The sequence below is a fragment of the Brachionichthys hirsutus genome, chromosome 17, assembly GCF_040956055.1.
Source record: "Brachionichthys hirsutus isolate HB-005 chromosome 17, CSIRO-AGI_Bhir_v1, whole genome shotgun sequence".
Taxonomy (NCBI): Eukaryota; Metazoa; Chordata; class Actinopteri; order Lophiiformes; family Brachionichthyidae; genus Brachionichthys; species Brachionichthys hirsutus.
The window spans coordinates 9,044,547-9,072,247 of NC_090913.1; the positions used below are offsets into that span (position 1 = coordinate 9,044,547).

The 27,701-nt window shown below is 43.2% G+C and overlaps 1 protein-coding gene across 1 annotated transcript; it reads right to left on the reverse strand.

Moving 5' to 3' along the window:
* Positions 1 to 28: 28 nt before the first annotated feature.
* Positions 29 to 27,677, reverse strand: tbck (TBC1 domain containing kinase). The gene is made up of 25 exons (XM_068750900.1): positions 27,485 to 27,677; positions 26,982 to 27,054; positions 26,719 to 26,833; positions 26,532 to 26,605; positions 25,819 to 25,960; positions 25,650 to 25,710; positions 25,120 to 25,181; positions 24,834 to 24,895; positions 24,487 to 24,635; positions 24,187 to 24,325; positions 23,999 to 24,098; positions 23,775 to 23,824; positions 23,542 to 23,671; positions 23,260 to 23,358; positions 23,111 to 23,173; positions 22,904 to 23,030; positions 22,627 to 22,677; positions 22,442 to 22,525; positions 21,127 to 21,212; positions 18,796 to 18,832; positions 15,786 to 15,947; positions 11,533 to 11,705; positions 6,526 to 6,689; positions 3,456 to 3,615; positions 29 to 712 (listed from the first exon to the last, which is right to left on the reverse strand). The coding sequence occupies exons 1-25, from the start codon at positions 27,675 to 27,677 to the stop codon at positions 602 to 604; spliced, it is 2,667 nt and encodes an 888-aa protein (XP_068607001.1). The 3' UTR covers positions 29 to 601.
* Between the last annotated feature and the right edge of the window lie 24 nt (positions 27,678 to 27,701).

Below are 27,701 nucleotides of genomic sequence, written 5' to 3' on the forward strand. Positions count from 1 at the left end.
AGAAACTGTAGCATGATAGAAACACGGTACAACATAGCGCAAAGACAAGTCAGTGACATGTCAAGGTAAACAAGTTATAAAATCAACAAACGCACATGACCTTCAACCTCCCCCCCCGTCCCCGTCCCCCCAATGCCACTTCAGTTGGTGTACTCGCATGATTGTGCTCCACAACGTCTTGAGTTCCGAAAGTTAATTTGTATTTCTCGTCTTTTCACGTTTTATTTATAGGGAAAACCCAAAAAATATAATGCAGTTAATAATGAAACATTCTGTATAAACTTCGGAATGTCTCCAAAACACAGCAAAAAACAAATCAGGTTGCATGGCAAAGCAGTTTACATTGGACCGCATTCGATCACAGAACGGCGTAGCGCTGAGTTCCGATTTGCTCAGAACAGAAATGCTGACAAAGACATTTACAGCTGTCAGTGTGACATCGCAGAGCGTTTTCCTTGCCAGACAGCACATGATACAATGTTTGCCCTTTGGCTGTATCGCTTTTAAATCACTGAGAAAGAGATTATCTGACTTCGGTTCTGTTCATTTTGTTCAACAGTTCCATCCATTCATCCAGTTGAGTTGAAGCTGGGGAACAAGGTTAGATCTGGGGCGACGGAACAGTCAGGAGGCCAGTGGGCTTCAACTTGTTGATCCCGCCATCCAGGATACAAACCCGTGGGAAATTTACCTGGACCAGGTGCGCTGCAAACTGGGAAGGAGGAAAAATAAAACACAACAATAAAGGCAGATGTTTTATCCTTCTATAAATCACTTTTTACAAGATCCTTGCGCAATAGCAGCCTTTCAAAAATGTTCAAATGCGTTGGTGCAATACTTGTCAGTACTTGTCACGTACTATGAGAAATACACGAGTTGGCTCCATGACAAAAAAACAAAATCTATGAACACCGACAAAGTTTAGCAGCTTTATGAGACATGTCAGACCGATAAACATTCCGCCTCCAGATCTCAGTAGGTTAAGTAAATAAACACCAGCAATTCATCACATATTACTACGATTACCCAACCCGAACCTAAAAATGGCCTGGCCACTGATCCAGAGCAAAGTATTAACCGATGCTGGCATTTGATCAGGTTCAAATAATTGCTAGAAAAGCACTGGGAGAGCGCAGACCTCCGCCGAGCAGCTCATTCCCCTCATAATTAGATTTACACCGTCCACATGGTGAGCTGGATCATCACCGAAAGGTTCTAAATTGTTCTCGGTATCTTTGTACACCAGCCATGAAAAGTATAAGTGAATCGGAGTTGGAGTGTATCGTTACAGGCCTGCTGTTTTTCCATTTAGCCTACACCTATATTTGGTCTTTCAATATTAGTGTATAACTCTTTTTTATTAGTTCATATTTTAGCATATTTATATTGTCCACCCAAAAAAAAAAAAAAAAAAAAAATGGGAATGAGACTTAGTTCTGAATGCCAAGAAGGTTTAAATGTTAAAGGTTTCCAGGAAAGGTAGACAACACTGAGTGGACTTATTGCTTTGCCCCAGAGCTAATGGTAATGCCACTGAATGGCATTTAAGTACAATTGATTCCTCAATTGACCTTTAATTTTGTGACCTTCACGACTAAAAGATCTGATGAATTCCTCAGGTTCCCCCCCCCATAAATGTCAGCTCGGGACTTTCAAGTGAAGTGTTGGTCACAGAGTCTCCCCATCCTTTCAGTCCACCAATATGCTCCCGACAAAACATCACAATGATGAATTTCAGTTCATTCTTTCTTCAGTGTAACAAAATGTGCTCCTAAGAAATGCAGGACTCTCTTTCTTCCCCTTAAGGAGTGCTACTTAGTTTTGCTCTTACTTTCCAACATATGGAATGAGGGCATGTTTTCTAAACTGGGATGTTGCCTGAAGCAATATCCCCCATTTCTTTTCTTTTCTTCTTTGAATTGTAAGCGTCACCAATTTAAAGAGAATAATGATCAATAAAGCTCTCTCTGTTATGCTGAAGCAAGCTCAACTATTCCTGTGCGCTGAAGCGGACCATGATTTATGCAAAAACGCGGTTTCATCCTCTGCTATTGTCGTTTCTAAAAGAGTCAAAGACACAGTAGGGTCTTTATTATACTGTGCACCATAGTGATCGTCTCAGAAACACTGAAGGCCAAAACCGAACCGAACCCCAACCACAGGTCTGAGACAAGACTAGAAAATGCCCAAATCTGTTGAATTCACTTTGTGCCCATGAGGTATTTCAATGCATGACGTTCACAGACGCCGCTGAGTTTGTGAGACTTCGCACCGACATCTCAGAATAATCTGCATCCTATTCTGAGAACTGTCAACAGCGACAAATAACACAACACTTGTAATGTAAATTAAAGATTTGATTTAAACACTCCAGCACGTATATACATCTGAATGGGCTGCTTCCGACTGTACGGAAAGCCTCTCCTTCATTTAATTAAATCCCTGCAGACGCCTGACGGCAGCGGGACGGACATATTGATAAATCTAGCAGCTTCTAATTGGAGCTGCGCCGCACCAGACAGTGTCATTATGCACGACCAGCCACTGTGTTCACTCCGAGTATATATTGCATTGAAATGACATGCAGCAGGATAAATTTATACTTCCCTATACTACTTCAGATAGTTGCTAGAACCAAATATTTTAGTTTGAGGGTGATGTTTTTCCTGCACTGCCTTGTCTGTTGCACCCCCCGCCTGCGCATGCAGCTGCACCGTCCCTAAGCTGGAAACAACATTTACTGATGCTTTGCACTATAACCATCTACCTCAGGGGGCTGCGGCCATATGGGGATAACTTCCCACCACCCTGCAGCTGTCCTGTTTGGAGTTTTGAGCACATGAAACTTTCCCCAGTCATAACCACGAACTTGCCATCTGCGCCTCCTCCGCCAGCTCACCGATGGCCCTCCGTAGCCTCATCCCAGATGTAATTGACACATTGAGGAGTGGAATTGTTTTAGCCAAGAAATCCCCTTCAAACGTTTAGGTCCTCGATGGGTGCGGTTTATCCAGAATCGCTGCTCAGAATACTTGAGCCACTCTTAATCTTCAGATAACCCCTCTCCCCAAGAGGGCTACGTTTAAAGATGACGACATTTTTGACAGCTGTGGACAGCCTCCCAACATTTGAGTCGTCCCTGGTGGAATAAAAGCAGCGTTCCCAGGCTCCTCAGCTGCCGGCTTCAGTCACGGGTGGCCAACGGCGGTTCGAGGAGACGATTGCACCGGCCCTGCCCTTCTCAAACAGCTCCGCCAGCCTCCTCAAATTTGAGATTGCATCACTCAGCGCCTAAAGTGCTTCTGCATCAGCACAAACGTAATCAGAGAACTTCACCGAATGACTGCCGACTGACGCATCTGCTTGTCGACAAAAAATGAAATAAATGAAAACGATGGAAGCATTCTCTGCACGGCGTGGGCAGTTTGTCTCTCCATGTGCGGTTGCTTTCTTACCAGTACGGCGCTCTTCATGGCGTGGCTCAGGACCACAATGACGCGTCCTCTGTAGTTCTGGAGGACTCCCGTCGCCGGACACTGCACAAGCTCTCCTTCAACGCCGAATGACGTGCTAAAGGGAATGTTGATGCTGCCGGGAATGTGGCCTCTGCTGAAGCTGAGGACAGAGGAGTTAAGGAGCGCAGCTTTAATCAGGTGGGCCGCAGTGGGTTCTGAAAACCCACTGGGGCGGCAAGCTCTCATTTTGATGCAAGCACGGACTCAAGCTCAGAGCTTTTACTTTATGATTGGAAACCTGGGATGAATACAAGGGAAACCCTGTAAGCCACATTAGAAGCCACAATGCAAATGTCTACAGGTATGCAAGTCCATTCAGTTGTGTACAGTATATCTGCTGCAAATGATGCTGCAGCATTTGGCCTCATTTATGTGTTTTAGGTAATAAATAAATGGATGAGCAATTTAAATACGCTGAAATCCCTTGAGTGGACCATTAAACGTCTCATTGTTTTAAAATCTTGGGAAATTTACAAGCAACAGTACAACAATTCACAAGTCAGATGGATGCTCGCTTTATTTTAGCAGATGTAGTTGCCGTTGCGAATTATTTGCTGATTAGCCTTTTAGCTGTTAGCCAGAACCAATAGCAAGCACATTAGTTTTAGCTTCCTTGCACTGCTTTCCTGTAGACCTTTAATGGGTTTTCACAAAGCTACATTGCGATACCCTTGTTCACCCTTCAGATTTTTTTTTACTTAACTGCACCAATTCTTATTTAGCTTGTGCTATTTCTCTGAATTTTCTTATTTTTCCTATTAAAGTCATCCAAGTGATTTTATTGTGCATCTTACGTTAGAGTCAGCGTCAAGCTGCAAGAAACAATACCAGGAGCCGAGCGATCGATCATCTCTGAACAGCCATACCTTGAAGGTCACTGCATTAGTTTTACAATGTACATTCAAATCCTATTTTAGGTGTATATACAGTACAGCCTTTGAATTACATGAGACAAATGCAAGCTGTTTCACAACAGAGATTAACAAGCAGACCTTCACAGCTGAAACTACAGATTCATGTAGGTACTCTCATTCATCCTTTAAATTTCTGCAAACTTTCATCCTGTGCAGGGTCCTGGGGGGCAGAAGTGGAGCCGGTTGGGGTTAAACCCTGGACATGTCACTAGTTACTTACGCCACATACGACTCTATATAATCCACTCTTTGTACCAGCAGATACCCACACAGCTTTGCCCAAGGTTACGATACAAGGTGAACGAAAGTTGCCAAATCCGCTTTGTCCACCGGGGAGCCTGTCTATCAGTGCAGGGCTTTAGCTGGAGGAACTGTCATTGCTCCATTCCCTATTAATCCATACTGATTAACTGCTTTTTATCCCCCTTTGAGGACTGCATTTTTACATAAAATCTGGAGGGCTGAGACTCATTCCTTCCCGTCTTCTGTATTTTTTTGCACCCACGGTTTTGATGGCAACACTACTCCGAGAGACAAATAAAAATGCCCCATCTGTACGAGGAGGTTCGATTTTTATTGTGCAGAGATCCACGAGATGGATAAAGGAGCTATTGAATGTGAAATGCAGGAGAAACGTTCATTTTTAATTTAAGAGACTCAAAGTTTCCTTTTTTTTTTTTTTTAACTAGAAATTTGTTGTCAGTTGAAAAACAAGGAGCTGAAAAATGAACTTTTTATGTACAAACAAAAACTGTTTTCTGGCTTCACATATATTTCAACTTGACCAGTGGGTGGGTCACGGGGGTCCATAAAAGTGCTCTTGAACTTAGTTTGAACGAGCATGTACCATTCCCTGTGGACATCGGACATGAGTCAACACACAGCCGCTCTTCGCTCACTCGTATCGTATTACTTATAAGAGCCTCCTTTGTATGTTTCACCTATTACAATTAAACTCGAAAAATTCAGGCACGAAAGAAAGTGGAATAAGATACAGTATAAAAGAGGGATGTAGTGTAGCCAAAAGGTGAAGAAGACTGCATTTAGCTCTTCTTCATCTCCTCTACTTTAGCCTGAATGGAGGTGAAGGGCCTTGCTGAATGTTGCAGAAAACCAAAGATGCACAACCACCCCGAATTTGAACCCTTCTTGCCTTTGAATGGATCGGAACTGATTTATTCTCAAGGCCTGTGGCTACATTTCAAAACTCGGGAGGTTAGCAATGCATCAGAAGAACTACTGGATCAGGAGAAAGTCTTCATTCATGCACACAATGGTGTGCAATGTTTTGTTGCACACCATTTTTTGCATCTATTTGAAACCAGAACTCTTTGACACACAAGGCACAATATTACACACAAAAAAATTCCTTCCCTCTGTCAATTTGTGGTAAAACAACCCCATTAGTGCCCAAGTGTGAATTTAACATTGAAGGCTGGCCTTTGAAGAACTGAAGACTCGTGTTGAATGCTTGCTAGCTGGATACGGATATCAATTAAGTGCTGCTACCGTCTTCCCCGCCGGCTTGGATGCAGAACAAACCGTGCTTCTGTGCTCTTTTGTAACTTTTATTTAGAGCTGTGAGGCACAATCATCCAGCCTTGAACAGACCATGTAAAAAGAGTCCTGACATTTATATGCACTTCACAATGCAATTGCCCAGAGGAGAGGAATGAACCAGAGGCTGAACTGTGCTGCACGAGCCCCCCCCCCCTCCACTTTTAAAGTCAGCACCACTTAAAAAAAAAAGAAAAGAAGAGAAGAATGGTAACCTAGCCAACCAAAATAAGAAATAAAAACCCCAAATTAATTATTATATAACTCAAAGGCACGACTTAGAGGTGAAACTACTCAACGCATCCTTATATCGGCCTCACTGCATGCCTCAGTAACATGAAAACAGCAGAACATTCGTTTATTTTAGTTCATTACACGATCCAGTGCCGTAGAAACAACTCTCAGCCCATGTGTTGCATTTCCTCACGTTCCTCAGAAGGCAAATATTTAGCAGCGATAAGTATTACAACTACTACTACAGGTAAAGTGTTGAAATGCATGAGGGGAATCCAAGATAAGTTGTCAAATGATAAGGATACTCCTCCACACTGCGGATGTCGACAGCAATGATTTTTGGCTTGCCAGTTTTGATCCGTTTTGTGGGTCCGGCCGGGGACAGTTCGCAAAGGTCGATTAAGTCCTCGGTCGAAATCCTGGGCGACACTTCTGCTTTCAAGTCAGACAGCGCCAGAGGCTCCCGAGTCTACAAGACAGGAAGTGAGAAGAGATCAGATAAAAAGACAGAAGCCTGCAGTAGAGGCTGTTGAAGAATGGAAAAAGGGATGAGTAGCAACTGTAAAAAAAAAAAAAACACACGAGACAGAAAATCAGTCTGTGGTTGGAAATTATTTTTCCCTTTAAAAACAGGAAACTGATTGAAAACCAGTATCTCCAACACACTGCTACTTTTACATCTGCTATGGGAGGCTGAAATCGGGTCATCCCAGAGGTGAGAACATTAATATTACATGTTTCTTATTACCAGAAACCCCAAAATAACTTGGATTAATTTTTTTTAAGATGACATTAGTTAGCGAGACAATAGGTTCATTTCATTCATATGCAAATTATATCTGTTGACAGAGGTGAGAGAGGCTACTTCCACATCAAGAGGGCAAAATGAAACATTTTACAGCCACCTCTGCTGGCAGGCTCAACAATCTCTTCATTGAAAAAAATAAGGGGGGGGGGGGAGGAATTTAGCAAGTTCAAACAGGATTTTAAAGATCTGATATATTTCAGCAAAAATAGAGACACAGCTAAGATGAACTGGGCTATCCCCCCAAAAGACTGAGTTATGTCTACATCCCTTCTTTCTCTACCTTTTCATTATTTGCTCTCCTGAAGGCGCTTCATATTTCTGCTGCGTTATTTCTGGGTGCAATAAATATTCATTGGCCTGATTATTTCAACAGGCATCTGATTCCAACTGTGATGACAGTAAAATATCCGTCTCGTTGTGTCTCTGTGGAATAAACGGTACTCTCCAGACCTGCTTTGTGACCTTGAGATAACCTTTGCTGCGACTTGATGCTATATAAATAAAACTGACTCGACTCGGGTCTCAACTTCCTCAGTTGGCACAGCTTTTTGTTTGCGGAAGTCCTGGTGAGCATTCCATTCTAAAGCTAATCTTCCCCACAATCTTGGCTTAAAAAACGTGCTAGATGATGAAGAAGAAGAAGAAGAAACATTTTCAGAGTACAGACCAGTAAAGTTGAGTGGAAGTAATGTATCAACTGCCACTTAATCAGCCCATGAATAAAAATGAGTCCACACATAAAGACAGTAAAACACGCAGCCTGACTTTGCCCGAGGCTGGGTTGCGCGTTGACTTAAATGTCATGATGAGTTGTGTGTCTCTGATGAGAATAGCTTGTTGACACTTTCTGCTTGTGATGAGGTCAAACTGGAGCCGCTGACACTGAAGCCTGCAGAGGTCATTGTACACTGCCTACAAAAAAAAAAAAAAAAAAAAAACATATTGGGAGCAACATCACAGCTTACATAAAGCTTGACGACAAGGTCAATGACTCACTTAGAGTGCCTTCACACTCCATAATTGTATCGGCACCGTGGCGTTCACATAAAAGCCTTTGGAGTTTGAGCATAATTCCGACATTTGTCTGCCAACTCCACAGTCAAAGAGAAGAAGAGCATAATTGAGGCCATGTTCAAGGAAACATTTTGACAGTAAATACCCCCCCGACTTTCAGCCACACACAAGTCTTGGGATCTCAGATCTATCATTGCTGACAAAAGACGGCAACAGAGTCCAGCCTCGGATTCTCACAACTGAGTCACAGTCAGTGAAATGTAAGTCGGGTTCAATGTTGCATAAGCAGGACTTAAATTCAAGACTAGATCGTGAAATACTGTGCAGCATGATGTAGAGTACTCATGCTGAAACAGTAAAGAAGAACGGTACTATACTTGGATAATTTGAAGCTGGAATATGTTGCACTCTTAGCATGATGAATCTTTTTACACTAGGAAATCAAACTATAACACAGGTGCAGCATGAACAGTAAACTTTCCAGGGACTCTGAAGTAAATCTATGTCAGACTGGGAAAACTATTCTTGTTCTACATGATCATTTTTGAAAGGCAGTGGTGGAATTCGGCATATTACACAATAGTTAGAGGTATTAATATTAGCTAAAACAACATGCCATGCTATGTACCGGACCCAATCTAGCTGCAGAGGTCTTGCACTTGACAGTAAATTAATTCTCTCAGTTTTACATGCTCGTGGGGAAACGTGATACGCCGGTGCTGAAACATTGGAATGAGAAGACAATCCTGTTTAGTCACGGAAATCGAGTCGTTCAATTATTGAAAACTGAGCTCTGTCAGCTGTTAGATGACAGCGAACAAAACATCTGTTCATCCACAGGGAATGCCCCCCAAGCCTCCCATGCATAATACTGAATCTGATCCATTATATATGAAATATAAATTTCTCCAAGACACCAGTGTTAAAGATGCAAGTTTATATGCAACACTGACACCATCCTCTCTAATGCCTTACAAAAGCATCTCAAGAAGACGATGACTCCACCCACACTGTTGGAGATGGCGGGGGGGTTGAAGGAAGAGAGGATGTGTTCCAGGTCCTTCCTACGGTTCCTGCTGATTCTTTTGCAGCCAAGATTCCCTTTGCTAGAATCACAACCCGAGCTCCTTCTTCTAGTGTCTTGTACATAGATCGATAAAGCAAATACAAACATCTCATGCATGTGTGCTCAGTCTGTTAATATGGACTAGAAAAGCACTCAGAGAGCGCAGACCTCCGCCAAGCAGCTCATTGCCCTTATTGGATTTACACCGTCCACATGGTGATCTGGATCACCACCAAAAGGTTATAAAAAGCTGCATTGACTGCCATGTTACTGAAAATTTCAAAGTGATCCATAATCCAGGATCTCTTCTGGATAATTTCCATAATTTGATCATCTGTTCCTGGTAACATTCCCAACATTTGTTGAAGATTTCATCAAGATCCGTCCGTAACCTTTTAAGTTATCTTGCTAAACGGACCTCCGCCGGTCACCTTCGCCTCGGCGGAGGTAAAAAGCTGCTTCACTGCAGAGGAATGTCAATCAAGTGGACAATTTAGCATTTAAATAAAAAATACAAGAAGTAATTCGAGAGCCACAAAGGACACCTTGAAGAACTGGAGAAAAGAAAGACATTGACTGATGAGAGGAAATCCAATGTTGAAAGTGTTGAGCGCTTCTGTATTTGTTTTGATAAGTTTGAATTTTCTTATCAGCAACTCAGAGAAAAGAGACGGAGAGATTGTTTTTTCACACACAATCCCTCAGACCAAGTTGAGTGGACAGCAGCCGTCCAGTGAGATGGATGTCTGTTCACTACAAGGGGTGAGAATCTGCTGACGGTGCCAGGGAGGGGGGAAATTGGGTGCATGCAGCATTAACGGGCAGTATGTAGTATTAGTAAAGTGTCAGCTCTACTACTTTTTGTACTGTTTTGGGGATTTAGACATTGTGGACAACAGCAAATAACAGAACTGACAGTAACTTTCCCAAAGAGAGTTTTGAGGATTAGGGGGGGGGGCATCAGTGCTGTAACCTTCACCAGTGCTTCCATTAACGGCTGAGAGGGAGTTTCGGTCCCCGACAATGTACATCATATTGCAAGCTGGACCTGCTCTTTAAAATACATTTAATTTCAAACATCCCAAGATATGAGTGGGAAGCACTGATCTGACAACTGTAAACCATGCAAGCTTTAAAAACGGAAACTGCTGGGATCACTGACGAAAACTGCAAAAGGAGGATTTTAAAAGTTCATACTGCGAACACCGACTTCCTCTAACAAATTGAGAAAGGCAAAATAAATAAATAAAATGTTGTCGCATCAACTAACGGGTGATTTTCTGCTGCCTGGATGTCCGCCCTACAGTCGTGCTTGTAAACACAATTATTTTTGCGTCTATTGTACGTCACTCCAGCGATGAGAGCTCTGCTGAAATCCTGTTGGAATGATTTCTGAGGAGGAGGAGGTGGTGTGGTACAGATAGATGCAGCCATGGATCAATGCCGCCACTCACTCATCCCTCCTTCAGCTCCGACTGAATGAGAAAGATTGCAGCAATCACACCCAGCATGCAGCAGACAGGAGTGACAAGATTCTTTGGAAGAATTCTCCACACAATGCATTCAGTTGTGAAGGCAAACAAGGCCGCGCCAGGAAATGGAACGAGGACAAGAGCGTTTGTGTCGCACGCCATCGGCGAAGACCCATCTACATGTCTCAATGCTGCTTCTGTTGAATGTGTGTTTAAAATCACACGCCTACGTCTGGTTAAATAGTGAAAATGCATTTCCTTTAAAGCATTTACTCTAACGGTACTTAATCGTCAAATCAATTTCCGACATATTTTAGCTGAGCCTCGGTAAATATTTGGCCCCTTCGGGGAATTGAAGTCGAGAAGATGAGCTGCACCAATGACGTGACATTGTGTTTCTAACAATCATCAATAGTGTTTTCTTGAGATTATTCATTTAAATTTATATCCCCTGAGTGCAATATTAAAAATGACTGCCATATTTCACCGCTATTACCCCACTATTCCTGTCTTTTTCATTAAAAGCATGATTTCAATAGCGAGCTGCAGCTCTTGCTGCTGATTGCATCGACTCCTGACACGTCTTTTTTGTAAGAATGTTCTATTTAATTGAAAGTGCAACAACGCCTACATACGGCCATTGTTCTGAGCAATACTGAACTCACAAACCATAAACCCGTTACCACCAGAGCTGAAATGAATAATGGCATTCATCATTTTTAACCTGGGCTGGTAGTAACTTAATTCCTGCCTTTCTATGCATCCAATGTTGAATATGCTCATATTTCTTTTTTGCCACCTCCGAGACCTTGAACAGTCTTTAAAAACCTGGGATAACATATTCAGTAAAAAAGACACCACGGTCACAGTCATGAAGTGGTAATTAAAAGAAAAAAGAAAAGGTGCTGCTCTATAGCTGAGTCACTGAGCACGGCCGATGAAGAAAACTCACCAGCTCCGTCTTGAGCATCTCCTGGTAATCAGATGAGTAGTATGACGTGGATTTGCCGAAGCCATTGTCCCCGGCGGCCTTCGACGGCTGGGCGTGCTGTCGGTACGTCGTGCTCTTTGGAGTCCAGCAGAAGAGGTTGATGGATTCCCGAACGCAGCGCTCAATGTCGATTTCTGAGAAGAGAGAGAGAGAAAAAAGAAAGAAATATGTGAAGGGATGAGCAGCATAGCAGCCAATCAAATTAAAATAATAAAAAGTGGTGGAATGATGTAAATTTCAAATACGGTATGTGGAAATTCCAGAGTTCACTTGAGTATTTGTATTTCATGTATCTACAACTGAAACTATTTTGAGTTTACTGCAGATTCTTCTTGTTGTAAAACTTAAAAATCATTCTGGCCGATACTAACATCTAGAGGAGGAATAATCATGCAAACAACTGCTCCAGTTAGCACGATGCACAAAGTACGCAGCTGTTTGCTCATTTTGCCCTACTTTTCAAGACCCACAGAATATTATGTATTATGACAACGACGACACCGAACCTACCAAATGAAAGATTCAAGTATCTTCTTTCATCAGGAAACAAAGGTGCATTGCTATCATTTTCCATGCTGGAGTTATTTGCCGTTGAAGAGAGGCAGTATTCAATTTCAGACCTAATTGACGTCTTTAGTAGTGAGGATTAGGGAAGGGGAACTGAATGGATTACTTTAGGATTTCACACTGACAACCTCTCGCTTTCACTCTACCCAAGTCTGGTTAATGAGCGCTCGCTGGTACGACCTCCACCTGGCTGAACCTCAAATGATATTACGTAGAAGCTGTACCTTCCCCTCGCTCCATTCCACAGTATCGTCAAGGTCAGGGGGTTCTCGGCTCTCACAGACTCATTTACAAGCTTCATTCGGGGGGGGGGGGGGGAGTCCGAGATTCCTCACTGACAAGCTCGGAAGCCATTCAGGGAAACACATTTTCCCTCCCTTGGGCGACAAATGCTGCATGCAATCACTCCCCCCCCCCCCCCCCTGCTAAAAGAGCTGGGAATGAGGAAGCAAAGATTGATAGAGGTTTGAAAAAGCCCAGGGCTCAGCTGGGCATTCCAAGGCAGCCACTTCTGTTCAGGAGCAATTTCTTTCATTACGGTCAGACGTAATTACATTTTAGTTATTATATATGGCCGATGATTGCGGGGGGGTGACTTGGTGACTTGTTGCCACGGCTAGTAGTGTAGCACCGTTCCTTAAGAGCCACTCGGGGGCATTTGCTGGTTCACCCGACAACGATGGAGGTGATGGAGTTCAGTAATTTAAAGCAAATAGAAGAAATCAACTGACGGTATTAAAACGTAACACCTACACTATAATAATGACTCATTCTCTGTTTCTGTCTAAGTCCATCGCTATAAAGCGGGATGATAATGCCACTTTTAGATGAGTAAAAACTGTCCAAACAGGATTAAAATACATTAAATACATTCCTTTTTGAGGCATCCCTGTTTGCACGTGATGCTGCTGGCTGTTTTTCTGGTTATAAACGTCTCTAACTACAGCTCATCAGCTCTGTAACTGTCTCTGCTCACCGTGACAGATGCTAATGTCCTGTGAAGGCAAATGCTGCTGCATCATCAGTAAACAACACGGTTCCTGTCAGCCCGAGAGCCTCTCTGGTCCACAGTGAATCAATAAAGTCTCCAAACAAGAGAAAAATATCGATCAGCCGGGGCTACGAGAATAAGCAAATGGGAATCACAACATCGGATTAATTGCCAACAAATGGAAAGGCGGATGGATCGCTGGCTCAGAGGCGGAACGTTGCAGCACAGCTCTTACCTGCTCCACATTAAATCCTATTTTCAAATAGTGATTATAGAATGACTCAACAAGCCCAACTCCAAAGAATTCAGCGCAATTTCAATATTTCATGTTTGACCGGAGGGCCAGGATGACGTCGGTGAGATTAGCATAAAGAAAGAAAAGGAAAAGCGATATTGAGTCACAGAATCCTTGAGTCAAGTGAGTTTATTGTAGGTCGGGGGGGGGGACATGTCGATCGCTGTCTCCATGGCTTCCTTTAAATCTGGACCGCTCCCGTTCATTGGGATATCGGTGACCATAGACTTCAGAGCGTTATGTGTAATAAGCTTGTCACAGAAAATGATTGTCAGCGACTCCATTTCCTGTCGCAGGGGAAGGGAAGTGTCTGAATCATTTAAGAGTCACTGTCCTGAACTATTATCTTGACCGTTGACTTTTATTCTGACAGCTGCAGACACGAGTACAAAGACAACAGGCCTGCTTTTTTATTTTATATCTAAACTAAATATGGAAACACAGTTTTACCATTAACAAAGCTGTCGGCGCGCTGCTGAATATAGGCTTGCATTACGCTAAGATGAACTCAACAGTAACTGACAGCAGCTAACATTTATGGTGCAATGTCCTGTAAATACTAATTCATAATTTAAACAAACAACAAACAAATTACAATATCCTGCATCTTTAAAATATGGCTGAAATCCCTCTTCTAAAACTATGCAATCTCTCCATCCTTACATGCTGCAAAAAAATGGGTCGAGTCTACTTCTCGTCTTTTATGAGTTCTGGTCAGCAACACAGTATATGGTTTTTTTCTGCCTTCCCACATTTCCTTCCTGTAGTTATAAGCATGTGGAGTCTGCTGTGAAACAAATGAGCAGAGGCCTCTGTAGTGTATAGTCTTATTAGGACATCAATTCTGGGGATGCCTGATGGCAGAAAGGAGAAGGTGGGGGCCACAAATTCTAGGATCTCTAAACGTAACTCAAGTCTCTCTCTCTCGCTCTCTCCATGTGTGTTTGTGTGTGTGCAATGTACTGAGCCCGAGCACACAGAGACTGGCCTACAAAAAAAAAAAAACGTTTACATATAAAACAATGCTGATGGAGCCCATCACAGCCAGAGGAAACTCTGTGGGTATCCTGCACACATGGGGGGATGCAGAAAAGTGCATCCTTAGATATTTAGCAGGAGGGATATATGAAACTATTATGGACCCAAACATAGCTGAAGGCAGAAGTAAGCAGGTTTTGCAAGAGGTCGGTTAATCGTACGCTGTACCCAACCTGCTATACACAAGCTGCAATAATGAGGCTGGCAGTGATACACAGAAACAAGCTGGCAGCGCTAGCCGCTCTCAGGAAGCCATGCCAAAGAAGCTGAGTGCAGCTCTAGGCCGGAATACTTTACCTTTACAAGGAGAACCAGCGTTCCCTTTTCTCTCCTGCCTCATCAAGTGAATGTGAGTGGAGCAGTAAAACACAGTGGCGTATGGGAACACTGAATCTGAGAAGAAGGCCAGGCCGTTGGCTGTTTGGAAAAATCAATTCCCGTCTATGTTGGTTTTAAAACCCCCAATCTCATTTGGCTTTTTTTAGAGGACCGAGCAGCGCTTCGCCAGAGGCGAGTTCCATTCAGAGACGATTCATCGCGAATCTTCTCAGATTTTACATGGCAGACGCCTCGCTGGAGAGATCGATTTATGACACGGAACAGGATCATTAAAGAGGAAGAAGAGATACCGACAGGTGCTTTCATTGTGTGTGGTCTAAGCAGCCAACAAGAACACCTAATGTGGCAATGTGTCAGCGTTTACCTGAACTACAGTAAAAAAAAATCACCCTCGGACTCGGAGTCGTTCTTTTAAGTACTGAACAAATACATTTAACTTACAGAGCAAAATTAATAACCACACATTCCCATAAAGCTGGTGTTAAAGTTGAATTCTATATGTAGAGTACTATATTCTGTAACCAAGCATTTGTGGTTAAAAGTGCCACTTAATCTCTTTAGTTCATGTCTGAGAGCACTGAATGGCCCTGAAGAAAAAAACAATTATCGAGTGGCTAAAGACAGACTAAATGGATTTACAGGAATTTTCAATCATCCTGCATACAAGGCCGGAACCCCCCCCCCCCCCCCCTCCCCCCAACACCCCTTTCCTACTGGCTCCGGGGATTAACTCAAAAGCATCAGCATATGCTAGAAGTCTGAGGAATTAAAACAAAAAAATACCAGTGGTTCCTGCATGTGAACAGCCTTCTTCTCAAGTTTATGGAAGGCAAATGATTTTGCCTTGTTTGTTTGCCTATATAGAGGCCCCTATGGCTGAATATAAAAATAGATGCCATTAGGATTACGGTAGACTGAATATGGCATGAAGCAACAAGGAGGGATTAAGGAAAGATGTCTTCGCTCCTAAACTCGTACTCTCACCTGGCAGGTCAGAAAAGAGTAGGATGCACTCATTGAAGCCATTAGCCAGAAGACGGTCCCTGAGCTGCTGCAAAATAGCCACTCCGATGCAGAAGGGGAAGGAAGAGTTGCCCAGGAGCAGCGTGTCCCACAGGTGGAAGATCTTGTGCAGGGGAAACACATCTGCACAAAAACACAACACAACAAAGGGGAGATTTTACAATAAGACTGAATAATGTAAAAACTGAATGCGCTCTCACAATAGAATCCTGCAAGGAGGACGACAGAGAGCGGTGTGCACATGGTGAGAAGTGTGTGTGTGGGGGGGTTGGATACAATGAGAATGATTTGCATGTACATGGCGCGTTTATTCAACATGGCTCGATGGCTTCAAAATGGGAAGCTCACTAAGCAACATATCCAGGTTGCCTGGAGGGATATTTTGATGTGGGGGGAGGCAACTGGGAAAATGTTGCAGGTGGGTGTTGTGGAAAAATGAGAGGAAAAGCCTCAGGAGGCTGGGGGGGGGGGGTCTTTAGAGCAAGGAACCGACTATGGTTGGTTCAAGACAAACAAACCACATCCCAATAAAACATCCACTATAACTGGGGCTTCACTCATATTACCGTCAGCATCTAGAAATTTCATACTTACTTCCTGTTCAGATTTATGCACAAAAACCACTGCTGTCCACCTGTTTATAACATCGTACGGTTTGTTATGGTGGGTGCAAGGCAGTGAATGTGTGTGTGTGTGTGTGGGCCGAGTGACTACGGAGCGGTGGAGAAAAGTCAGAAAACATCCGACACATTAGCAGTCAGCTGAGGAGAGTGGGGCTCGAGAGTGACAGGCAGCGTGTGTGCGTGTGTGCGTGCGTGATGGACGATGACCCTCCAACCTTGTCTCACATAGGTTCAGATCATTAGCAGTCAGAGGGGCACATCTCCTGTACACCGGACTCACACAGAGCCTCGGGTACAGGATCAGGGGTAAAAGGGTCACACCGCCTTCTCTCCGTCCCAGAAGAGACCTGCGTCTGTGGATTTAACCGAATAATGAAATGTTCCACCGCAAAGAGCAAGCTTCAGATCAATTTGGCGACGATTACAGTAAATGCCAAGGGCTTTTGTTTGGCGGTCAGAATTTCGAACGCTAGAAAATTTGGCTCCAAGGGCACAGTTGCCCTCCGCTAATGGAAAAACCTCAATCTGCAGATGCAGACAGACGATAAGATATGTGATAGGTGAATGTGGGTAAACGTGGAACGCAGAGGCGGCGGGGGGGAGAGGGGTGAGTGTGCAATGACCCATTGGTGGTGGAATAAAAATGTATGAAGAAGGCAAAAAGTCATTCAAGCAATTGTGGAGTGTGCCGAGGATGTGCCTAGAAGACATAGAGGTTAAGTGCTGTGTATAATCTGTGACCCGATCCAGTAGGCTCATATTTCAGCGCTCCAACAGCACTCTGTGGAACAATAAAAGCGAAATTCTGCCAGCGGCTGACATATTGCAGCCCGAGAAGCAGCCAAAATAAAACCTTTATGTACGTCTGCTGCAGCACAGATGGTGGAATAATGCTAATGCATGCAATGGTCATTTTGGAATCCACATGATTAACATATTTGCATTTCTGCAATTCATTAAGCAAACTTGTAACTGCTTTTGGAATCTGTAACATTTCTCTACAGAGGCCTAAATACTTTAAAAAAGTCGATATTTTTTGAGACTTTTTATTTATTGATTTTGCTGAAACTGTGCCGAACATAGAAAACATGCGGCTCTCAAACAAGATGACACTGAAAGTGACATTAAAACTATTTGTATTTGTTGTAATTTTATTCCTAGTGCATAACAGGAATTCTAAAACATAAACACCACAATGCAGTCTAATTTAACACCAGATCCTTTACTCTCAAATGTTTCCCAAATGAATTGACCTTTTCTTAAAAAACACACACAAGACAGAGTTTCAAGGAAGCGGATTGTGCAGGGCTTCTATAATGGGGACACTTTTGTTCGTTGCGTAAAAAGGTTAGTGACTTTCACTGTTAATTTTCTGTTAAGAAAAGAAAGAAAAAGCTGCAGGAATATTTTATCTTTTATCATGCCTCTGCCACGGGCATTCTTAAAGTTCCATTAGAAGGGGGGTTGGGGGCAAACGGGTTGGATGCGGTGTACAAAATGCAATTTCAGGCACTCAAGATAGCAGAAATTAAGTATTTTATAGATATGGGCATAAAAACTACGGAAATAAAATAAAACAAATATTGAGAGAAAGATGTTTATTCTGTATTAAATCCATATTAATTGAAAGCTTTTCCTTTTTTTGAGATTCTGGAGTGGAATTGACTTAGTCTGTTACGCCTGAACAATCAAACTAACATTTCCCTTTTTATTGTAACCGTAAAAGTATTTTCTCCTGTACGCTGGAGACACAATCTGTGCCTTTTAAAAAATGTTTGGACTGCAATCAACAGACTTGAAATAGATGTGTGATAACCACCATGCCGACACCCAGCGACTTATGCCCTGTGTGTCACAGTTGATAACAGGCATGTTTAGATCTTATATCTCTACGCTGGTGCATTAATAGCCTGTAGTGTGTCTGCAAACACAATATGTGTTTAAATAAGACAACTACACTGTTGAGTAATTTAAATACCTGAACCTGCGGCATATATTTGTATCATGAATCCTCTTACAGATCAACGAACAAGAAAGCAGACGTCAACCTCTGGATCACATTTTTGCAAGCATCTGCAAAACTGAAGCTGGGCTTTTAATTACATAAAATAAAATAAAAAGATGATCAGGTGTGATGTGCAGGTAAAATACGAGCTAGTGTGGGACTGAACAGCCAACGACTTTCCCTTCAAGGACCGGAATTCAATAGAAGCTTGTTAAAGACAGAAAAAAACACTGCTATTTTTCCCCTTCTCACTTTTACTGATGCTCTAATAGAAGCGATCTCAAAACACCCTTCTTACAGCTGTGGATTATGCACAGTGGGAGTACAAAGAAAAGCTACTTACGTGTAAACATAGTCAGGAACCATGGAATAGCATAAAGCTGTGTGGTGAGGGGGAAAAAAGGAAACAAAAGGCATTAGCACATTTATGATCTCATTTTGCATTTCTTTATGCAGCATGTTAAAACAATTTGTTTTAACATGCCCCCCCCCCCCCCCCACTGGAGCGATTTGTCTCTTTAGGAACAGCAGCACGCGTCGCTGCACATCTCCGCAGCCTCCGAGGAGCAGAAACGGGAGTAAAGATCAAACCGCTGTGTTTGGATATTAGTCAATGGGGAGAAAGTTAACAATGACTCTCATTATAGCAATCTTGTCATCCAACTTTCTTTTCTCTCCTCCCTCGCTCTGTCTCCAATCCACATTTTCCCCGGGCGGAAACTCAAAAAAATGTAAATTAAAACCCACGCACACAGCTCGCACAATGACACACGCGCACACACACACACACACACAATTTACCATCTGTTAAAGCACCTGCCAATCGCTGCCCACCTTCCCTGGAGCTCTGTAATATTCAGCAGCGAACGGGTCGGAGGCAGGAAGTGCAGGAATTCTGCAGCTTATCTCAGCCACTTAATTGATAGCTAATTGCAGGGGAGCTGGTGACTGTTTAACAGAACTCTTCCATACCCATGAGTGATTAGCTCGGGAGAGAGCCGCTGCACTCTGAGTCTCTGCCAGATTGGATTAGTGTAGGTGTAAATGGCAAACTCAGGAGGGGAGACGTGGCCAAATTGAGAGTGCCCGAATTAAACAACTGGCCACAACCAATCTCACGCCGACAATGGCTTAGGGTATCACTGGAATGGAGTCCTTGAACGCCCCGACATTGGGGGGGAAAAAATAATTTCACAATAAATGACTTTGCAGTTTTTGCATGGCTGCACATGAACCGTCCTTTCCTGGGAGACAAACTGTGTTAAGACAGCCTTGTCTTAGTATGCATGCATGGGAAATGAAATCCATTTCATTCTGCAGTGATATTTGTCTTTTAAGGATTATGGACTCAGTGAAGCAAAAAGCTTTCTAAAGTTCACAAAATAGTGCATTTATGGCCTGTAAATTAAATGGAATTAAATGTACTGACAATTGACAAGTCAAGCATGAAGGAAGCATCTACAAAGCTTATTCCCTATTGTCCGTGCTGAAAGCTGAAAGCATTAAGGTCTCGTTCAAAAAGCAAGTCAACGCTGGTCGGAGTCGGGTTAACGTCACGGGGGGGGGGGGGGGCATCAGCTGTCATTGACGAGCCACAGTTGAACCAAAGATATTGATAAAATCTCAATGTCCAAGGTAAATCTTTGTTTAAAACATCGCTCGCCGTGACTAAACAGGCAGAGCGGTTTATATGCTAATCTGAAGGTCGGGGGGGGGGGGGCTTTGGACCAGCTGCAGCTACAAATCCTCAGTCAAAGCAATGAAACCCAAATTGCTGCTGAAATCTATTCCATCAGTGGGTGAGTGGAAGTTAGAACACAGCAATAAAACGGCGCCGCATGCACTGATTTGGTGTATAGAGCAGTCGACCCCTTTGGATGGTCGCCTCTACCATTGCATAAATGTGCAAGGAAGACGCTTTAAGATGTCGGTAGCTGTACAAAACTGCAGGCCAATTTTCTATTTAAAAAAAATATCAACACCTACAAGAAATATTTATGCAAGTAGTAGCTGTCCTATTTTCTTCCCACACACTACCTCAACTTCTGATCAGCAAGCAACGCTGTGTGCTTAAACCGCTTTCCGAAAGGAGCTGCAATGCCAGGAACTACCCGAAGCAGCGAGACGGAAGAATCCCGGACTCCTCTGTGATAAAGAGCACACTTTTCTTTAGGTAATGTCCCAAAGGCTGGTCCACGGGTGACACGCATTCATTGGCACACTGACTGAAACCCTAGAGAGACAGCCAAGACTTTAACCTTGTCACTGTCAGAGCAGAGCTGTAAAGAGAAAAGGGGAATGGGCAGGAAGAGGTGGCAGAGTAAGACAAATAGGCGAGTCTCAGAGGACAGTCATTAAGTGTGCCTAGCAGACATTAGTCGCCGTATAAATCATCACTAGTGGACTATTGGGAGAACTTGACCCGCACACCGAGAGTTCAGGAAAAGAGAATGTGGGACAAAAAAAATGTCAATGACAGTGAAAGGATTTACCAGCTAATGTATGGATCATCAATTATTTTGCACCTGATGTGGAACAAGCAGCCGGAGTCATTCATGAGTATCTCTGGCTTCACATTAATGGTAAAACTTGGAATGGAAGGACACGTCGGAGTCTCAGTCCTGCTGTCTGTGGTCGTAAAGACGCCACGGAAGTTGCACTCTCTGTAACTTACGTCTGGGATGAAGCCAATCTCATTCAGATGGTTGCTGAGCTCTGGGTCATGGAAGGCAATCATTTGGGAAAAGACGGTCAAATACTCTGGAAAAACAGGCAAAAAGGGAAAAGGGTCTCAAAAAGGTGTGCGATGTAGCTTGATTACCTTATAGCGGCGACATGGCCTTATATTACCTTATAATACGGTACTGCGGGGAAGAACGGAACGTTTTGGAACGCGCTGCTTCCCCCCCCCCCTTGTTCTAATGATCTATCTAAATGAAGCAGGAAGCCTGAAAACATGGCAGGAGCCAGTGTGCAGCTTCTATTCATGTCAAATTGAAGCCTACAGTTGTCATGTTTGTGGTTTTTTCTGGTTTTTTCTGGCATTATTTCCTGGGTTCCGTGTCTGGCCTCTTTCCCTCTCGTTGTCACACCTGCTCTGATTCCCCACGCCTGTTCCTCATTCCCTTCGTCACCCTGCCTTCTTAGCCCTCCCTCCGTCTTCAGTCCTCTGCCAGTTCGTTGAACCGCACAGTCACGCTGCAGAGGTTTTTTTCTCACGTCATCGCCGTTGTCTCGTTTCTGAACCTTTGCCCTTGCCTTTTGCCTAGCGATTTGGATGCCTTTGGCACTGTGGACTGTTTTCTGTGTATCGAACCCTTCTATTGCTCGACCGTCTATCTGTGCCTCTGCGTTTTGAATCCATACCATCCTGCATTCTTGACAACAGTACATGGAGTACAACGATGTGCTACCACCATTTCTGAAGAGTTCTGACCAGGCAGACAGACATTCGCACATTCTCCGGGGCATGGATCTTGCTAAAAAGGATAATGGCTACATTCCCCACGGAGTTCAGGAGGCGTATGGTCTTGTTTATCGGTCATGTTCGACTTGCTTGTGACATTTCTCTGTGGGTTTTCGCATTTTCATTTCTTCCCTTATCTCGAAATGATGTGGCTCAGCTGCAGACTCCATTAAGACGGACTGAAATGAGTTTTCACATCTTAAGAACAACATGGAATAAAAAAATAGATTCGGCATTGAGGCGACGGCCTGATGCTCTGACGCCAGTCAATGATCATTTGCTTTTTAACCCAAATCCAAATACTCTGGCCATGCTAAATATGTGCTGCTTAATCTGCTATGGTATTTGACGCCATTGAATCAAACACGAGGGATAGCTGAAAAAGCATCGGAATAAAAAGCATAGGAATGTAATTTACATCCCAACCAGGAGAAACATTCAAATCAAGATGGAGCATGAAGGTGTAAAATTGAACACAGAGGTCTTTATTATCCCCACAAAACAAGGGGCTGTAGTTTCTCACCTTGAATGACATGGGAGTTGTCCTTAAGGAAAAAGTTGTACAAGTATTTGGGGATGAAGGCAGACATGCAGGCATACGCCAGTGCTGAGAAGAGAAAGATGCAAATATGAAATGATACAGAAAGGAAACAGTGAAGAAGATACTGTACGCTCAAACCAGCTATTTGACTAAACCGAAATCCTCACCTTCATTATTGAAATTCAAGTAAAGGAATGGAGCACAAAGTGAATCCAAACCTGAGAGAAAATCAAAAAGTTATTGAAACACATTCACTGTAAAACTGGGAGCAACAAATGAGGATTACAAGACAAGATGACGTGACGTGAGCAGCATCTAGTGTCCACTCATGAACAGTACAAGAAGAAATCGTTCACAAGATAAAGAGACGAAAAGTCAAGAACCAGAAAAAGGAGAATAAGACAAATGATATAGTATATAATTTAAACCCTGGAACTGACTGACCCTGCCAGTAGACCAAGTCGGGGTGAGACACCACCCAAGCTTTCAGCACACGCCTGAACTTGACGTGACCCTGAGGAGATGAGAGCAGCTCATCGTACTGATGGCAGCGTGGGATGTCAACCTCAATCTGTAAATATTTACAAACAACATGACATGACAAATGAGAAAAAAAGCTCATTGCATTTTAACTGATTATACATTCTCTACCTGTCTGTCGGTCGGTATGGGTGTATCCTTGTCTATTGTCTCATATTTGGCTTGAATATCCCCCTGAGTAAGAAACAAAGGACAAACAAATGCCTAAAATAAATCTGAAAATGACATTTTCTCACCACGGGACTAAATCCTGTCTGTACCTCGATGGCCAGCAGTGCAGCCCAAGCCAGACCTCGAACAAGAGGGGGGATGTCTACTCTTGCCTCTTTCCACACGAGGTTCTTCTTGTATGGATAAGCCTGAAGGCAAAATAATCAAACAGGGGAAATATTACCCAGCTTTAATCAATCATCAATGCACCCGAGGAATTATCAGTAATCAAAACAATTAGCAAAATCAAAAGTGGAGAATCCCATGAGTGTGATCCCATCTGCGTGGATTTTAAACTGCACTAATTTGTTTATGTACAAATTTGGCAAAACCTTGAGCAGCCTGTCAAAGAGGATGATGCGGATGAGCTGGTACTCCGTGTCTCTCTCGCGGATGATGAGCGGCAGGGCGACGGTGGCCGACAACTCGTTGCTGCTGTTGGACTGGGGCAGACTTGACTGTCTGAAGGAGGAACAAGTGAGATGAATATGTGCATTTGCAAAGCTAAAATAAGTGCAAGAGGACAAACAACAAAGAAAGCAGCTGAAGGATGGAGATGGCTCACTCGTCTTCCAGTAGAGGATAATAGGCTTCTCCTGCTACATCCTTCAGCCTCTGAAAAAGGACGAGAAACTAACGCTTGAAGCGCAATCGGGATTTGCAACTTACGTAGGTTACATTTATTTTGTTGTCATTTAGGATGGATTTAAAAAAACATTAAAAACAAGATAAAAATCGAATATATCTCTCTCTCTCTATGTGTGTGTGTGTCTGTGCTGGTTTTCTTACATTTCTGAGCTGACACAGAGACAGAGTCACTGTAGTGTCATCGAGCAGGAAACTCCGATCCCTCCCCTGTCCGAACGACTCCCCGTCTTCTAAAACAAAACTAATGAAAGACAGAGGGAGGGAGGGGTCAAGCAACACTTAAAACCCTCAGATGCCATCGGCTTGCGTCGTCTGTGCGGGAGATATACTTGGGAAGTGTGCAGATGGGGGGTTTAGACTGTATGATCTCCTTGTTGGTCAGCTCCTTCTCCAGGTCTCCCCCAGCCAGACACCACAGGTGGTAGACCTCATCGATGGCTCGCTCCGAGAGGTAGCCTTCATCATCGTCTGACAACAACACATAACAGTAAGAATAACCCCATACACGCTAGAAGACAAATATAAGATGCTGCCACAATGATTTGGGCGGGGGGGGGGGGGGGGGGGGGGGGTGTCTTTGCAAGGCGAGCGTAAAACGTCTTGTCCTTTTGTGAATAGTCAGGGCTGACCTTTGAACAGGTCGCTGATGTCCTCCGGGAGCTCCAGATGGATGCAGCGCAAGGTAGACGAGAAGAGGCTAACAGGCCTCTGGAACGGGGTGTAGAAGCAGGAGACGCCGTTAAACACAGGGTCTCCCAGCAGCTCCGCAGGGGTCGGCCTTGGAGAAACGAAAGCACGGCCATAGCAATAAAATACCAACAAAGAGAGTGTGACTAAGTTTAGAGCACGGATAACTCATTTCACTGAAAGTGTAATTTCATAGAATTAAAATGAAAGGTTTTTTTTTATTATTGGCAATGAAAACACTGCGTTTTCGTCCTTCAACATGATCTAAATTCTGCTAGAAACTATTTACCTTTCGGACGGAAGGAAAGTCAGACATTTCCTCAACAACTCGAGAACATTCTCTGGCAGTGCCTGTAAAAAAAATCAACACATCAGCTCCAGTATCCACATTTAAATATGTATATATGTAATATATACTACTACGTCCCTGAAATACTGGAGTGTATTAAATATGTATTCAGCTTGTACACAACAGAAACAAATACCAACAATAGCTATTATAAGCCAATACATTTTCCAGTGATGGCTAATGAACTTTTTTGCTTAAAAATAAGTTAAGATGATTAAGAATCCACCTTAATGGAATCCAGGCAACCGTGTTCCTCAGCAAGGACCGTAACAATGTCATCCATGCAACCTGAGAATGATGAGCAATGCCAGAACGTGAGTCATGTTGAGTTTAAAGGTAAAGACAACCGTCAACAGAATCATGATGTTACCCTCTAGAGCAGTTTGGAAGGACTTGCAGAGTTTGAGCGATAGAAACATCCACCCCACAAAAATACATTTTGGAAATGGCAACATCTCAATTCCGAAATCAAGATCTGGTGACTCGAGATAATCCACAGACCAGTTCTGCTATTTTACATAAAAATGAAGGAAACTTGCATCTAGTCATGAGCCAGAGCCCAGATAGCTAAGCTAATTAAACTAGCATCTACCACCAGGCATCAAGCTTGATTATATAGGGGCGGCGCGGCTAGAGCCGGTATCTATAAAACTATAAAACACATGTAGATCGATAATTAATGCCAGAGGTAAAATTGGAAGAAATGGATTTTTGATTCTGGAGTGTACTTCCAATAATTGCATCCTGTTTACTTACCCAACGTTAGAATGAATTTCAATCTCTCACTTATACCAATGTTCTGCAGCAGTCGTCTGCCCTGTAATGGATTCACGGCATTAGAATATGAGATTTAAAAAGAAATGATCCACACAGGGTGATGAAAACAGGTATTCTTATGAATAAATATTGTATGAATGATTCTTACTGCACACAATTCAAAGAGTAAAACTCCAAGAGACCACACATCAGTCTTGGGTCCTGAGGGCAAAGGAGCCTCGTCATAGAGAGTGTCGCTGGGGTGGAAGGAGCCCTGAGCGATCGCCTCTGGCGAGAGGTATGATGGGTACCTGAGGCGAGGATCACAGAGCAGATAAGCTAAGCACACAGAAATAGCTTTTTTTGTATTCTCATGAATTAAACTGAACTGGTTTTACAGGTCAGCGCTGAAACGTTTGATAGTTTTTCATTCATTACTGATTTTGGATTAATTGCTGTAATACTTTCCAGGATATATCAAATAGGATAAATTACGTTTGTTTTATTTTCCATTCATATGTGTTATTGAATGTCATAAGTTATTATTGTCATTTCAATTTTCAATCTGCAAAAGGATATTACAGCGATACGTTATAGAACACAAAGGCTGTTGGATTAGGATAAAAGTGTAACGATCCGTTACAGGCTCTGAACCAGGAAACTATTGTCATGCTCCTAAACCTGGTTTCCATTAAACGGATGGGCCATCATGTCTCAATGTTTATCAATGTTTATAGTCAATTGCCTTTTTTATGATCTGACGAACCACAAACAGATACAAGAAAAACCTTTGACCCTGAGCAGACGGCTCTCGCAGCTGAGGAGTTCCATCGAAGCGCAACTCAGTCTCCCGTTTCGATGAATGCGGAGCAAGAGACTTACCCAATTGGAAAATCTACATCGGCCCCGTGATCGGTCATGTGATAGAGGCCAAACTTTGACATTTTGACATTCCCCTACAAAGAAAATATCAATCTCAGAATGACATTCTTACTTTTATGCAATCATTTCACTGTGTTTTAATTGGAGGAGCTGGAGATTGACGTACACAAACCCCGTTCATCGTTACCTTGCAGTCCAGGAGCACATTGTGCGCGCTGAGGGCTCTGTGAACCATGCCATGCGTGTTCATGTAGTCCAGACCTTCAAGAACCTCGTAGGCTACTTGCAGTACCTTTTCTGGGCTAACATGGACAGAAACATAAAGAGCGCGTCATCGTGTTTTGAGGGTGATTTAGTTACAGCAGGCAGTTCTGTCCCAACAGTGCAAAACAAAATGAGGTTCATCACACGTAGCAGAACTCCTTCTGGAAAAGCTAAAGAGGATGTTACCTGGCGGGCTTTCCTGTTCTTTGGAAATCACTCAAGCTGCTTTCATAGTGTTCAGCCACAACGATCAGCCGCTCTGGAGAGACGAAACAGGAGTGCTCTAAGCTTTGCTCATGAAGCTGATTCAGGTTCTGATTCGGCATAGATTTCTTCACTGTGCATTTCAACCGGCAAAGTGCAAACTGAAGTTTTGGGGACTTGTGACGGACGCTTGCGTGGCTAACTCTCCAGATTAAAATGCTAATTTTGCAAGCTGTGATTTGTGGTATTGTTGTGCTGTTCGGTTGGACTGCGATAATATCCTGTTTTGGACAGTATTGTAACGTTGTTCACTCGTAAATACAAGTTTATAATCCATTAACAGACACCAAACATGCGTTCCACACAGAACTACAGAATGAAACGCACTGAACAAGAACCACTCTACCATCTTAGAAAGTTAATATCCATGAATCACTTCCATCTCCACTGCCAAAATAACACGTCAGCTACATTTCGCTACTTACCGTGTTTCCCTCTGGAGATGTCCACATACTGACAGAGTCTCGGATGAGTGGCGGTCTTGAGGATCTGGAAACGCCCCAAGATTTTAATGGAGTTGGGGGTAAGAGGGAGGCCATTGCTGCCACAGACATCATGAGGAAGGGCCGAGGCGAAGAAGGTGAAGGCTCCCAGCTGGGCGTCTTTAAGGCATCTCATCCTGTCAGGCTTTACTTGCTAATA